Source organism: Hippocampus guttulatus, chromosome 2, assembly GCF_054856545.1.
Source record: "Hippocampus guttulatus isolate MCC_2025c chromosome 2, RoL_Hgut_1.0, whole genome shotgun sequence".
In the NCBI taxonomy this organism is placed as follows: domain Eukaryota; kingdom Metazoa; phylum Chordata; class Actinopteri; order Syngnathiformes; family Syngnathidae; genus Hippocampus; species Hippocampus guttulatus.
Genome location: NC_141262.1, coordinates 13763340 through 13779594, shown reverse-complemented (window position 1 = coordinate 13779594; position 16255 = coordinate 13763340). Strand labels below are relative to the sequence as shown.

The following is a 16255-nucleotide window of genomic DNA, read 5'->3' as shown; positions in this document are numbered from 1 at the left end:
TTGGGTGCTGAATACATAAAGGCAATGTTAAATCAATATAAACCCAGTAGAGCTCTGAGGTCTACAGACTCTGATCAATTAGCGGAGCCCAGGTTTCAAAGCAAACAGGTGAAGCGGCATTCAGCTGTGGAATAAGACACCAACAGAGGTGAAGTCAGGTTTAAAGAATAAAAGCTTTTAAATCTGGGTTAAAAATCCATGCAAGGTGTATTTTACTATCATCCACAAAGGGAGTCGCTAATGCTATAGTGGTACATTCGCCTGACTTATGTGCGGGCAGCATGCGATCTGTTCCCACACAGTGATGGTGTAGATGTGGGTGTGAATGGTTGTTTGTCTATGAATGTGCCCTGCGACTGACTGGCGACCAGTTCAGGTGGCCAGTCCGTGGCTTACCAAACCGGCCAAACTACATCAGAAACAACACCCAACCTAGCACAAATATGCTCTCATGCTAGACTAAAGGCCACATGTACAATCTAAATCAGTGGTTCTTAACCTTGTTAACCAAACCCAACCAGTTCATATGCACGTTCACCAAACCCTTCATTAGTGAAAAATGATGATTTTTTTTTTTTTACAAATTCAAGACATTGGCTGCCGCTGCTCAACCCGTATTGTTTTGTGTTTTTTGTTATTGTAAAGTGTCCTTGGGTGTCTTGAAAGGCGCTTATAAATAAAATCTATTATTATTATTATTATTAAAAAAACACATTTTTAAAAACAGAAAAAAGTAAATAAAATTACATGGCATAAGTATAGTTTTTTTTTTAATTGAACGACGTACTATCACAACAGTCACACGTTGATTACGAAGCGAACTACCGGTAAATGTCCCACAGTACTGATTGGGCAAGCAAGGCAATGTGATCATCTGCAGCCAACGATGGCCAAGCGGGCGTGTCATAACTAATTGACATCTTGAGTCGGGTGTGTCTTAACCTCCATGGTAGAGGCTCCGTCGAACCCCTGAGACCGATTTACCGAACCGCTGGGGTTCGATCGAACCCAGGTTAAGAACCACTGATCTAAATCCATCAGAGCCCCAAAACTGAAATAAGTCATACAATGTGATGACTTTATTAGTGTGTTGTTCTTCAATGACAGTTGCATACCTGTCAACTTGTACGTTTCCCCCGTATTTTATACGTTTTTTAAAATCATTTCAAATCATGTATGGCGTATTACAACTTTTATAAGGAAAAAAAAAAAAACAATTGTGAACCGATCTCACAAAGACCATTTTGGCTCAAATCCAGATCGTCCCACCTGCTGGTAGCCAATGACAATGCCGTCGTCGATTGCTACTATTGTCACGGCAAACCAGCAAAAGTAATCCTCAATCGTATATTTTTTTTCATCGCTGCGTACGGTCGGATTGATAAAGCATGATGTGTGCATGCGCGGTAAACCGTTGTACGGGGATTTGTTGCTTTGTAAGGGGAATCGTAATCATTTATAAGGGCAGCTATTAGCCGAGGTTACAGTTATGCAGTTGATATACAGACTTATATACCACCTAAGACATATGAGAACCCAAACAAGCTGTGTGATATTGCTACATAAAAATGTGACCACTCCAGGTCAATGGCTTGTGCTTGTTTTTCAGATTTGTTTTATTTTTTTGACTTGGAAGCGTGGTGGATGTCTCCGCATTCAAAGACTCTTACTTGTCCCCACGTTTTAAATTGTTTTTGTTGTCTGTGAAAACATGTATCTTTAAATTGACGTTAGTCAAACATCCCCATTTCTTCAGCTTTTACAAGCAGTGTGAAAGGGGCTGAAGCTGCACGGAAGCTAGAATTGCAACAAAACACATGGGGGGGAAAAAAAAAGAAATCACTAACGATTTGAACACACCTTGTAATTCATGGTCGTGCCGAGTGTTAGCATGTGTGCGTGTGCGTGTGCGTGCGTTTTTGTGTGTGCGTGTGGGCGTGTGTGTGCACGCGCTCGTGTGCGAGTGTACAGTTTTAGTGTGTTGGTGTGTGTGTACCCACTGCAGTCATCCCCACTTGCGGGCGAAACCCCTCCTCTCTGTGTTACTTTCATGCTTCATGTTTCTGCATCTTGAAGATACTCTCCCCCTTTCTCTTGAGTTGTGCTGAAGCGAACAGCTGAGAGGAACACTTATAGCCTATTTACAGTACTAGCATGCATGGCTACACTATGATAAACAAACATGCGCGCGGCCGCGCGCGCGCAATCACGCGCAATCTCACACACACGCACGCACACACACACACGCACACACACACGCACACACATATATGCATAATGATATAATGCTCTACCGGTATACAGTACTTCATACTGAGATACATGTTGTAAGTTCCTCCTTTAGCTTCATTAAGCTTTCAAAGAAGGGGTTTAGATAAAGGTTAGGGTTTAAAAGTATGGCTTTAAGGCAAGTTAAGGTTTCAAAACAAATCAGGATCCATCCATCCATCCATCCATTTTCCGAACCGCTTGACCCTCACTAGGGTCGCGGGGGGTGCTGGAGCCTATCCCAGCTGTCTTCGGGCAGTAGGCGGGGGACACCCTGAATCGGTTGCCAGCCAATCGCAGGGCGCAAAGAGACGAACAACCATCCACGCTCACATTCACACCTAGGGACAATTTAGAGCGTTCAATCAGCCTGCCATGCATGTTTTTGGAATGTGGGAGGAAACCGGAGTACCCGGAGAAAACCCACGCAGGCCCGGGGAGAACATGCAAACTCCACACAGGGAGGCCGGAGCTCAAATCAGGATCCAGGTTTCAAATTCAAGGACTTTCAAGGAAGTGTTGGGTTTCAAAGCAGAGTTTCTAGAAGTTATCAAAAATTAATACAACATGAGAATTTGAAGGGAACTTCTGAAAATATAGTTGTTTTCTGCTTCGATATTCGGTTGTGAATTAGAATATCATTTTAAAAAGGCGACTGGTTAGCACGTCCACCTCACAGTGCAGAGGTCATGGGTTCGATTCCGGGGTCCAGCTATCCTGTGTGTAATTTGCATGTTCTCCCCGTGTCTGCGTGGGTTTTCTCCGGGTACTGTGGTTCTCTCCCACATTTGTCTGTGCCCTGCGATTGGATGGCAATGAGTTCAGGATATACCACACCTACTGCCCGAAGTCGATAGAGATAGGCTCCAGTACACCCGTGACCCTCGTAAGGATAAAGTGGTTCAGATAAGGGATGAATAGATCATTTTAACAAGTCAAATTAAAACTGTGATTGTTGGTCCGCTGGTGTTAATGTTTCCACCATTCCTACAGATGGCGGTAGTGAGCAGACAAGGCCATGCTGACGCGTTAGGAAAAAACCAAAAAAAACCACAAACAAGCATTCAGTTGAAACCCACACGCACAAAACCAAGATGGCGGTGCAAGAGACAGCGTCTCAACTCTCGATGGCTCTCAAAGTACAAGAATATCCTACGCTCAAGGTAAACAACCGACACCGAGTGAGACCGAACGACCACTCGGCGCTTGTCGCGACCTGGCGTGGGGAATGGGGGCTTGAGAGAGTTCCTGACTCCTGTCGAATTTGACACACGTCTTGATAGGATTTCAATCTTAGCCGAGATAGCTTAGCCCAGCTATCAAATCTTGGTATTTTCCCCTCATAACAAATGTTGGGATTTAGCATGACAGGCTTATATGTGCTTTCTGTCCACTTAATTACAATAAAGCCTTTAAAATGACATGTCAGTGTAACATGGCGTCCCCCCTTTATTCAACATGGACGACGGGGGTGGAATGTGTTTCTTGTCGTAAAATGGCGTCACGCTGAAACGTTTTGACAGTCAGCTGGAAGTCGAACAGCAACGTGGTCGCACCATCTATAAGGGCTCAAAAGGCAAGCTCGCTTGGGGCATACAAAATCGAGCAGGCTAAAAGTGAGATCTGTTGAAATCACCGGTGTTGGTCGGGTTAGTTGCGGGGGGCTTGTGGGGCAATACAGTTCCGTTTTAGAGGGGCTCGTGGGAGCCCCGTCCTCCGCGAATGTTCCCCACAAAATGGCCAGCGAGAGGAAATGAAAGCAGTCGCTTCTCTCTCTCACTGCGACACCAAACCCGGAATACCTCCCCCATCATCATCTTCCTTCTCCCAACCTCGCCCTCTGCACACACGTCTGGATCTGTCGCCGTGAGTAGCTATCCATGAAGAACCTCATGCATCATTCTTTGTATGTGTTATGTTGAAGGAGGTGTGAGTGTAAGGTGTCTGTGCTACGATGCTGCAGTCAGGAGGGGTTGGCGATGATGGGATCCATTTTAAGTGCAGATGGTGGGGCATGAGGCCCACGTCTGCATGCATTGCAGGAAAAAGATTGTCGTCACAGCTGCTAATCTTCATTGCTTGAAATAGCCCACCAAGCCTCATGTTAAATATAGTGCTTATTATTTGTGGCATTGTTACAGTTTGCCTGTTAACATGCTAATTCATGTTTGAAGACATTTTAATGTAGTCCAATGCTATTAACAGTGTTTCTAGCTGCTATTCGCTGGATTAAAGAATGGAGCTCACTGCATGGGGAAGAGCCTAGGGACCAAAACCTGCCGCTAAACTCTGTGAGTAATTCTAGCCCACCCCATAAGGGTTGTCATTGCCTATTGATGCCTCAAGCACATTTTTCCTCTTGGACATGTTTATGTCCTGACTAAATGAAGCCCCTCATGTCAGGTCAACGTGGTCCCTTCTAAGGCTGCAGCAACTTTTCAAATACCGGTAACTAAAATCTGTTAAACGTGTAGCAAAATATCCGCATCAAAGCTTTGTAATGAATGATAATTTTTCCTCACGACTGATGTTACAGCAGAATCAAGTATAAATGAGTTGGCACGATGTTGCCAAGCCAGGCAGAAAGAATGCATAAAAGACAGGGGTTTTAAAGATAAGACAATAACAAACTGTACAATGCAAAGCACAACTGACTTGCACAACAGCATGTCTATGATCGTTAGGTGATAGTATTAAATATATGTAATAATAGTACTAAAATAAACATGTAATAAACATTCATATACTACCTGCTGAGCCATAGCCCAGGGATTCAATGCACATGATAAATGGTTAGCTAATTAACACACATCTGCTAACCTGAGCACACAACAGCCAATTGACACTCTCTTTGGTAGTGCCCATGTCACACTATAAGTAACAGACACACTCATTCAAAGTCACGAATCATCTTGTGATTAACATGAGGATGGCAACCCCAAGTCGACAAAAATCATACGTTTACCTCAAATGCCTATTTTGCATTGGTGGTGTTTGTACGTTTGGTCAATTTGTTACTATTACTTTCTTATTTACTACTTGTTCTTTAATTTATTGGTGGATTCAGTATATTTCAACTTGCAAACCAAAATTAGTAGGAAAAGCTGAACTCTAATTAGCAAGAGTGGCACACCTTGACATATTTTAGTCTGATCGAGTAAATATGCTCACAGCTCGCAGATCTGTCTCTGTGCGGCCTGGTACTGGTCCACGAACCAATGGTTGGGGACTACTGGAATAATTCAATAAATGTTTATTTCCCACAGCCAGCGTGACCTTTGCCTTTGCATAAAAAAAGTGAATGGGTGACTTTTCTTTTTTAGCGAAGAACAGGCTGCATTGGCCTCCCAAATCTGGAAAATTTGTGAATGTTGAACATTGAATATACAAGCCTTTGTTATGAATGTGTTGTGCTTGAATACAAATGTCCTGTGGGCTAATAATCTAGCTCGCTGTTCTCCAACCAGTGTAAGAGATCATCAGTGTGCCATGAAAAAGATGTACCCCGCCGGCTGCCCCAAGACAGCTGGGATAGGCTCCAGCAAGCCCGCGACCCGTCTGAGGATAAGCGGATTACAAAATGGATGAATGAAGATAGGACAGAGAAAATCATTGTTCTGAATTCATGATTTCACCTATGCACAGATTTTTGCAAGGGACAAGGGGCCTATCCTCTGTCATTTGCTGAGAAACTCAAGTATTTGATGTTTTTGGGGGGTTTTTTTTGCTCTATCCAAAGCCCTGTCTAAAGTTTTTTTTTTTTTTTTTTTTTAAATGATTTGTTGCTCCTGGGGCCGTCTGGGTGCCGAGCCACTATGTTGATATAAGGGCATGACGTTCATTTTATGGGGTCTTTTACGAACATCTCATGGCATCAAAAGGCAATTGCAAACCTTTTTGGGTGGGCGTCAGTTACTCTTGAGTTCTATGTGCGTAGCCTCCAGAGGTCATTTTTGTTCTTTTATGTTCAGCTATCGATCAATGCAAACTGTGACAGGCAGAACAAGGTCTGTAAATGTTTTTCTCCTAGATGGCAGTAGTGTTGTGCTTGAACGAAAGGTCAGGAATTTCATATTGTTGGCAAACATGAACTGAACGTAGTGTGTTTCTCCCTGGTGAACGCGTACATACTGGCGTTTGGCAACAAATTTTGAATGCCAGTTCACATTCGTTTAAGATCGACATGTTCAGTTAGACTTCCAGGAGAACACACTTCTAAACACACGGCAGACAGTCCATACGTAGGAGGATAAATGTCTTATCTGGCAACCCAAGCTACAAAGACTTGAATGGCTGCGTGTGTCTTCAAAATGTAAAGCATGATCTCGGAGCTTGGAGGGGGGGGGGCAAAAAAAAACATGGTGGTTACACCAATCAGGAAGTCTGTATTGTTTGATGAAAAATCACAAGGTCATTTCTTGTTTGTCCCTGATAGGCATGAGAGCGCTTTCCCTTTGGCTTTCAATGTGGGGGGCTTGATACTCTGGTGAAGAAAGCGGGTGAAGCAGCTAGGAATGTCCCGATCACGCTTTTTTGGCACTCGAGTCTGAATCTTTGGTTTCAAGTATCTGCCAATGCAGTGTCCCGATCCAATACCTCAGCATTGCACTAAGAAAAAAAGAGCATGCATCCGATTTTGCTTAAATTAATACAGAAATATACATCTATCAATGTATATGGGTTGTATGTTTTAAATATATATATTATCTAGACATTTCCACCAAATCAGTGCCAATTGCTTTTTTTCCCCCAAAATAAACTCAGTTCTATATTTATTCCTTTTTTTCTGAGTCCCACATTTCATGATACACATATTGAACAACTCAATGTGTATTGTTTCATATATGAACTTGTTTTATGATGTCAGCTCAATGTGCAGGACGCTATATAAAAACGTATTTTCATGTAGTGTATGCACGTGTGTGACTTCTCTCCTCTTGAGACGACACGGTTGATTTACAATCTTGTTAAATCTCACCAGTGGGGAACAAGCTTGCTTATCACCAAATAATTTACATTACTGAAACTTCTATTTGAAGTTATGTCATTTGGATGTGTCACAATTGCTAACCTGTCCGTCGTACTCTCAAATCTTTGGCGATGTCATTCAGCGAGGAGGCTTCTTTATATCAAGCAAACAAGCGACAAAGACAAACCTACCACTCTGTCTCTGCCTGCAGGTGGGTTGACATTTTACGGTCACCTGAAGACTTGGGGCGAGTTTAATTGGAGTGTTAGGCAGATAGAGGGACATAGCTAAAGGGACAGCTCATTTCTGACCTCAGCCTGGTTCCTACCTAAGGTGATATTGTGCTTGCACATTAAGGAATGCATTCCTGTTTTTATTCTAATTCCTCATTTATAATTAAGAGCATTCATGAAACAAGTTCTCCTTCATGTTTATTTATTTAGACTGAAGGGTGAAAGTAGCGACTACTAGTGCGGACTGAATGGGTTGCAACATTGGGGGAATGCCACTGTTTTGAGGGTCATAGCTTGCAGCAGCATATTGGAAAAGACAAAGTATAAACCAGTTCATTTTTGGAACTGTGAACTTAATGTATTTTTTGGACCATCAGGCACACCCAATAGCCTTTAATTTTCACAACAATTGACAGTCTGCCTTGTGATTTGGGATGCTGTATGGATGGATGGACGCCGGTTTTTCAGTTCATGGTCTTCAAGCAAAATTCCTTTCTTTGCATTTGCGTTGTTATTCTCATCTTCATCTAATTGCGGGCATCTATGTTTTCATCCTACCGAAACTAGGACTACTTCTGCCTCTGTGTCTAAGAATCATGGGAGATGTAGTCCTCTTAGCCCAGTGTTTCTCAAATAGTGGGGCGCGTTTGACCTCAGGGAACATGCTTTTTTATTTTTTTTTACTGCCCTAAAATAACTTGCAGTTGGACCTCCACTACGTTAGGGGGCAGTGGCGCTCTCATTGGCAGAGTTTGCACAGGGAGCATTCTCAGGGAGGAAATATGACGAGGCGTATGTAGAGCTTGGCTTCAATGTGAGTGCGGTGGCAGACGAGGGAAGATTGATGTGCTTACTTTGTCTAAAAATTTGGGTAGCGGACAGCATGAAGCCAAATAAATTAAGGCGTCACTTAAAGACATTACACCCCAATTACACTGATAAGCTGCTTGAGTTTTTTTCAGCGAAAACGTGCCGAATATTGCCAACAATCATGCCGCTTTGTGACTGCTACTTCAGAAAACTAAAATACAGGTCCCGGCTACACATTGAGCAGGAGCCGAGAGTTGCTGTGTCCTGCATCAAACCTCGCTTCGAAAAGATATGCATTGCAAAACGTGCTCATTGTAGCCATTAATCCAGACATCATCTTTGATTTAAAAAAAAAACACAAATTCTTTTATATACAGATATACTTTTTGTTTTGCTGGTTAAAGTTTTTTTATTATTTTTTAATATTGTGCTCCTGAGATAATGTTGGTGATTAGTTTAGATGTATTATTAGTTATTGAGTTTATGTCATTTTATTTTTCAGTATCGTATGGTTTGACATGGTCAGTCAAAAAATATTTATTGTTAAATTAAGGATTTAATGTTATTTTTGAATTTCAGATGCACTTCAAATCTTTTCTGTTCCAGTTACTAAAGCTATTCTTTGTTGTAAGTTGGTCCATATTTCTTTTTTTTTTTTATTCTCTTATACGTTAATAAGGATACAGTGTTATGCAAAGGTGTACTTATAACAATTTTATAGACAAATGATACTATTTATAGCCATGCGGGGGGGGGTGCGAGATGTTTTCCTCTTCCTTGGGGGGGCATGACAGAAAATAATTGAGAACCACTGTCTTAGCCTAACATTGCTGTCAGCTGAGGGTTTCTGGCTGCTCGTTTCCAATGTTACAGTGTGTGGTAATATAATTGCGGTCTGTGGAACACATCCAGCCTTTGCTGGGACCGAGCAATAATAGGTTGGATCATGGTGACTGCATTGACTAGCTTTTACGGCTGTTCCAACGGTCAACCCTGATAGGATTTAGCATTAGTTAAGGCAATTACACAACCACCAGTCACCAGATTGACTAGCGATGTTCATTTTTTTCCCCATCTGGAGGAGAATCCCCTCCTCCGCCCAAAGCAACCCCCCGTCAAGTTCTGCGGCAAACAAAAGCAAGGCAGCACAACCCAATATTTTAGATGGGTCTGAACCTAGCGTAAAAGCGCCAAATAAACATACGGTACAATTACAATCAACTATTTAACATCCAACGCTTCACAAAAATAATGTGCGTTATTACCCGGTGCGTCTTATGTATTCATTTTGTTTTTGTTTTTTAAATAGATCCGTTCATTGATATTGCGCTGAATGATATGGTGTGCCTAATGGTCCGTAAATACAGTAGTTCAAATTCTTGAATTTTGATCTATGACCTGAAGTATTCATTCATTCATTCATCTTCCGAACCGCTTTATCCTCACTAGGGTCGCGGGGGGTGCTGGAGCCTATCCCAGCCTGAACTAGTTCATTTTAAAGCTTGTGAACTGAACTTAAAACTAATTTGGTGTTCAGTTGTGCACTAATTTAGTGAATTAAATCGTTCCAGTGTCTTCTAATGGGGGTTGAGGCAGATTGGTACTCCATTTTGTGGTCTTTGCAGCATTCCATTCAGCAGGTTCCACTATGACTATGACAGCCATTTTGTTTGCTCTCTCTCTCTTTTGGATCTACTGCTTCCATACTATAATAGATTTTTGTGATATCAGGAGATATAAATCAAATCCCAGAGGGGAAAACAAACTTGATTTGAATGGTATCATTGTAAATCTCTTTAAGGGGGATTTTTTTAAATTGAAAATCGGACTTTTGCCCTTTTGGGGGGTGGGGGGGGGGCTATATTGGCCACCCGTACTTGACACAGTATTTTCTTCCTTGCAGTTGCAAGTATTCAGGGTCAAGATGCTCAAATATCTCCCCGTTTGTCATCCTTCAGGTGCCCTACGAGACGCTGAATAAGCGCTTCCGTGCAGCCCAGAAGAACATAGACAGGGAAACGAGTCACGTGACCATGGTGGTGGCTGAGCTAGAGAAGACGCTCAGCAGCTTCCCGGTGGTGGACTCTGTGGTGTCCCTGCTGGACGGCGTCGTGGAGAAGCTCAGCGCACTGAAACGAAAGGTAACTCGAACACGTTTCTTTGGACACAACATTTCGTAGGCGCACACGTGGCAAAAGTACTCACACTAAATCTTTACGGAGAAGTACTGATATGTGGGTAAAAAAGTACTAATTGAACTCCTTTACTCATAAAGTACTCATTGAAATCCTTAATTAAGTAGACTCTTGACTGTACCTTAGTAAAAAACTGAAACTGAACCTTTAATGTCCAATTTGTAGAGCACCCATTTGATAACTTGGGTCTGCAGGGGAAAACAAAAAAAAACTTTTCTCCACACAAACCCCAATTCCAATGAAGTAGGGATGTTGTTGAAAGTGTAAACAAAAAAAGAATACAATGATTTCCAAATGCTTTTCAACCAATATTGACTTGAATACAATTCAAACATAATACTAATTGTTCCACATGGTTGTCGTGAGCAGAAGCAATACTGTATTTGTGAGGAAAAATTGTAAACCGATTTGTCAGTGAATCAAGGTTCCACCTTAGGGGGTCCACATTAATTGCTCCTTGTATTTCCACCTCACTGGAGCAATGCAGCATACTCATAACTTAACCAACGTTATTGCTTGCTAATCCTGGCAATAAAAAAAATGCTAAGTGATGGCTTGTATCTCAAAAGTCTCATAAGTGGGGCCTCTCATAAATCGAGGTCCCACTGTATCAGAGACCTAAAAAGGAGTGACTTCCCACTGAATAAATTCAGCTTCTCGATCTAATGTTTTCTTTTTTAGGCTGCCGAGTCCATTCAGGCAGAGGATGAGAGCGCCAAGCTTTGCAAACGGCGGATCGAGCATCTGAAGGAGCACAGCAGCGACCAGCCGGCCTCGGTCAATCTGTGGAAGAAGAAGCGCATGGACCGCATGATGGTCGAGCACCTGCTGCGCTGCGGATACTACAACACGGCCGTCAAGCTGGCGAGACAGAGCGGCATCGAGGTCAGCCATATTGTTTTGAAGTGCCGCTCGCCAGTCTTGTTCCGTGCGTAATCAAGTCTTTTAACGTTTGAGGATCTGGTCAACATCGAGATGTTCCTCACGGCAAAGGAGGTGGAGGAGTCGCTGGAGAGGCAGGAGACGGCCACCTGCTTAGCCTGGTGCCATGACAACAAATCTCGCCTTCGCAAGATGAAGGTAGCCAGTTAGTAAGGATGAGTCCCATCATACTGTTCACAAAATCATGTAATATGATACATACACACATAGTCAAGTCAATGAGATGCATGTTAGCCTCCAGTGACAATCATTTTCAAAAGAGGAGCCACTTTTAAAGTTGTTTTATTGGTTTCAAGATAGGATTGAAAGCGCAAGTTAGGGTGTAAAATTTGTTTTCAATCCGGTGTTAATGTTTCAAATGAAGAGATTTAAGACAGTGTTAGGTTTTCATGTTTTGGGTTCATGCTGTTGTTGGGGTTTCAAACTTGTGTTTCAAGGCTATGCTAGGGTTTCAAAAAATGGTTAGGAATTCCGAGTAGGGTTTAAAGCCCGGGTTTGAGTTTCAGGCCGGTGCTAGGATTTCAAATTGTTCTTTTAAGTTGGTTTTAGGGTTTTAAATCATGGTTTCAACCTGTTTTAGGGTTTTAGATTGGTTTTTAAGGCCTGTGTTTGGGTTTCAAGCCTGAGTTTGGGGTTCAAAGACTGGTGTCGAGGTGAGACCACATTAATTTTCAGATTACTCCAATTTGTTACACGTCTTATTTTTGCACTAGGTCTCGTCATTCTACAATAGGTGTCACAAGTGTCATATTCCTTCCATCTGATTTTATTTGATCGTCCAGAGTTGCCTGGAGTTCAGTCTGAGAATCCAGGAGTTCATCGAGCTCATCCGACAGAACAAACGAATGGATGCTGTCAGGTACCTCTACATTGCAATGGTTGTATTATTAAGTGTAAGCTGGTTTTATTAACACCAACTCTTGCCAATTATATGTCAGGCATGCGAGGAAACACTTCAGCCAAGCCGAGGGGGGACAATTGGATGAAGTACGGCAGGTGATGGGCATGCTTGCCTTCCCCTCTGACACACATATCTCCCCATACAAGGTAAATCTCACACAATGGACAGAGGGGTAATGTGGCATGGTCCCGGTTCATGTGAAACTCTTGTGGCACTCTCAGGATCTGTTAGATCCAGCCCGCTGGAAGATGCTGATCCAGCAGTTCCGGTACGACAACTACCGACTGCACCAGCTGGGCAACAACTCCGTGTTCACCATCACCCTGCAGGCCGGACTGTCAGCCATCAAGACGCCGTATCCTTCCGCTGCTTTGAACCTTTTATTATTCTTACTGCTCTTATTGTGGGTGGTTTACTGGAGATGACTAACACACCACACCACATCACCAGTGATGCGTTACTAACACGTTACTCAGTAAAGACTGCTGTTTTCCGTGGCGTGCATACGTGTACCCGGCTTAAAATTGAGCAGGTTTAAAATGTGCGGCTGTCGGCTCTGACTTTTTCTTGAGCATATCCAGACTTTTTCCTGAGCAGATTGAGTCAGTAAAATCACTCTTACACCTGACACACACTACAGGATAATTTTTTGAGGCCTCGGAAGATGAGGCTTTTGCTGACTTTAATCGTAACGTAAGGAAAGTGCTCAAATTAGTTGTACCTAAAATACTGTGAACCTTAACTGTACCTTACAGTCAGTGTTATAAAGAGGATGGCACCTCCAAGAACCCCGACTGCCCCGTTTGCAGCAAGTCCTTAAACAAGCTTGCGCAGCCGCTGCCCATGGCCCACTGTGCCAACTCCAGACTTGTGTGCAAGATCTCTGGCGAAGTCATGAATGAGAACAACCCCCCCATGATGCTGCCCAACGGATACGTGTATGGATACAATGTGAGTGCATGCACACCTGGAATGTGGACAGTAAATTATTTGGTCAAAATGCTACATTAGAAGTCTATAGGAAATTAAATGTGATGTAAATATGGTAGATTACAAATACGCGGAGATGGGCATTCTGTCCCTGGGATGGACGGAATGGTCTGTCCGTCAATCCCGGGTGGACGCCCATTTTGGGGACGGAGGGTGAGAAGTTTTTTAAAAAGGACGGACTATGCAAGGACGAAAATCCATCCCTGTTATCGTCTCTAATCGGGTCAAGTACCTACGGACACCCATTTCACTAACGACGGACAAAAACAGGCCCAGCTTGTCTTGCCTGTGTAAACTGCCAATACACTACTTAAGACCGAATGTGAAATATCACACTACGCTGCATTTTTTTCCCCCCGCAAAATGCCGAACGCAGCTAGTTACACAGTAGCGTCCCAGAACCTTTCTCAGTCTCTCATTGCCGCACGAGGCCAATTGGCCGTTGGGCTGGGTGGATGGATGTTCCAAACTCGAAAAAAATTATTTCAATGCAGTAAACATTAATTGCTACAAATATCTAATTGTGGGCTTTCTATCAATCTGATGAATGTTCATTTGCCTTTGTCTTAGTATCCTACAATGAATAGTAGATCTGATATTGTTTGTTCTAAAAATGTATTTTTTAAAATACATTATAAAATGCCCTTTAATAACATTTAAAAACACACACACACACACACACACACACACACATTTAATTGCAATCACAATTTTAAGAAAAAAAAATCACATTGATTATTTTCCAAAATCTTTCAACCCTCGTACATCAAGCGGTACAGTCATACCTCGGTTTTCGAACGTCTCTGTTTTTGACCAAATCGGTTTTCGACCAGAAAATTCGAGATTTTCACGCCTCGGAAATCGGTTTTCAACCAAACTAAGCAAACCTGAATACGCCACTCGACTGCTCTCGGCTTTCTTACACGAGGAATTGATGCTTTTTGAACAGCCTTCTGGAACGGATTATGGTCGAAAACCGAGATATGACTGTACTTATATCAACAATACTGTCTTAACATTGTGGTACATTACAGGTAAGTTGTTAATAAATATGATTTAAATGTTCTTTGTTGTCTTTCTCTGGCAGTCCTTGCTGTCCATCCGCCAAGACGACAAAGTAGTTTGTCCCAGAACCAAAGAAATCTTCAGCTTCTCCCAGGCTGAGAAGGTTTACATCATGTGATCCTGCACTCTAACACAACAAAAACGGCAGAAGATTAACCCTGAAAACACTCCTACACACACACACACACACACACATCCCATTCTTGCCCCTCACAGACCCCCTCCTCCCTCCTCCAGCCATTTGATCTCACAGACCACCAGGATGCTTCCTTCAAGACTGGTGTACAGAGATTACATTGACAAACATGTCTGCCAGGTAGCCAAGTATGGGTTTTCTTGCTGGATGCATACATTGCTGCCTCTGACCCCCAGCCCCAACCCTCCACATTGGCTTTAAAAGTCACATCAAGACTGCATTAGAGATGTAAATAGTAAATAGGCGTTGTTCACAGATCTTGATGACTTCATCATGGGGGTGGGTGACTGAACAAATCTTGTCTCCACCGGTTTAGCTCTTTCCAGTCTCAATAAAAGGCTCTTTTATGTTCTACAGTCGCATACTAACTCATGACAAGTGTCTTTGATGATGAGGCTGGTCTTCTTTTTTTTTTGGCCTTGGTTGAGGTTTTATTTCATTCATCTTCACCATCCGTCTTAACTTGATTCATTCACGATGGGAGTTTGATAGTGATAAAAGTACACAAAGTCCATAACGTCTCTACAATTGAACCACTGTTATACGATAAGCAATGAACAGACAATTTTTGGGGGAGTAGCTATTGAGGTGTTTTGATACATCTTTCTATGGACACCATTATTTTCCAATCTGAGAAGTGGCTAGGAAATTGTAAAGACACTTAGTGGACACCCTGTATTGGGGACATGAGCTTCCCATCTGAGGCCAATCCTAGAGATTGTTTTGATGGGCACATTTTTCCACACACACACCACTCATGGGACCTTGTTTTGTGCACTGCCAAGCATACAAGTGTCCCAACACACCTTGAAAGAAAAAAACAACAACTCCTGGTCCAACTTCTGACTAATTTAAATATGTAATTGTTTAGGTGTTACAATACTTTTGTCCAGATAGTATGTTACATTTTAAACAAATTCATGAATTTTGGATGTGACAACTTTCTTCCCCCTCGTCATTTTCGATTGATGATGATGATAAAATATTAAGCACAAAATTCAGCATGACTTTCAAAAAACTTGAAATCTTCACCACATAGAGGTAGACCAGAATTTTAAGACTTTTGACTGGAGGACTGTGACAAACAAGGAGATGCTCTCTTGTGCCCGTTTCATGACTGTGGACTGCCTGTCTTGTGTATTTCTGTTCTTAGACTTAGCCGAAGATGATTTTTTTTGCCATCGATATGCCTCAAAGATTCTACTTTTTTTTTGTTTTTTAAAATTGGCTGCTTTGTTTGTCTCTGCTGTTCTGAGGGTGTCACTGGCTCATCACTCTATTTCCATGGGTATGATGTCTGCTGAGTCTCTCACCTGAAATTTTGGATTGAGGTGTGACAATGCAAGCCATAGAGATGGTAATAGTGTCAACCTCAAACTGCATCATGTCAATAAAGTCAGTTGAATTAACTTTTGCATCACATTCAAACTGCTTTGGGGATATTTTACAACCATTTTGAACATGTTAACGAGCTCTTTAAACCATGGCTTAGATTTTGGGTGCAGGGGAGAATTTTCTTCCAAGGACTCCATTGTTTAAAGCTGGTTTAACATAACTATCATGTGCACTGCAAAATTCTGTAGTGTTAAAATAGGGTTCCAATCCAAGCCTTACTGTGGCAAATTACTGTTGCAAAGACGGGCTGAGTGTCAACCTGGGGGTGTGAAAAAGGATTCAAGTTTCAAT

The 16255-nt window shown here is 42.4% G+C and overlaps 1 protein-coding gene across 3 annotated transcripts; it reads left to right on the top strand.

The window, feature by feature from the left end:
* The first annotated feature begins 3348 nt into the window (after positions 1 to 3348).
* On the top strand, positions 3349 to 15978 carry maea (macrophage erythroblast attacher, E3 ubiquitin ligase). 3 transcript variants are annotated; one of them, XM_086137654.1, is made up of 9 exons: positions 3349 to 3431; positions 10239 to 10421; positions 11157 to 11360; positions 11433 to 11555; positions 12200 to 12276; positions 12356 to 12464; positions 12540 to 12673; positions 13074 to 13269; positions 14396 to 15978. In XM_086137654.1, exons 1-9 carry the CDS (start codon positions 3363 to 3365, stop codon positions 14489 to 14491), a joined length of 1191 nt encoding a protein of 396 aa, XP_085993780.1. In that variant the 5' UTR covers positions 3349 to 3362; the 3' UTR covers positions 14492 to 15978. The 3 variants fall into 3 exon arrangements, with proteins under 3 accessions (XP_085993780.1, XP_085993765.1, XP_085993773.1); XM_086137639.1 differs by lacking the exon at positions 3349 to 3431 and adding an exon at positions 3462 to 4134; XM_086137647.1 differs by lacking the exon at positions 3349 to 3431 and adding an exon at positions 4454 to 4559.
* Positions 15979 to 16255: the final 277 nt, after the last annotated feature.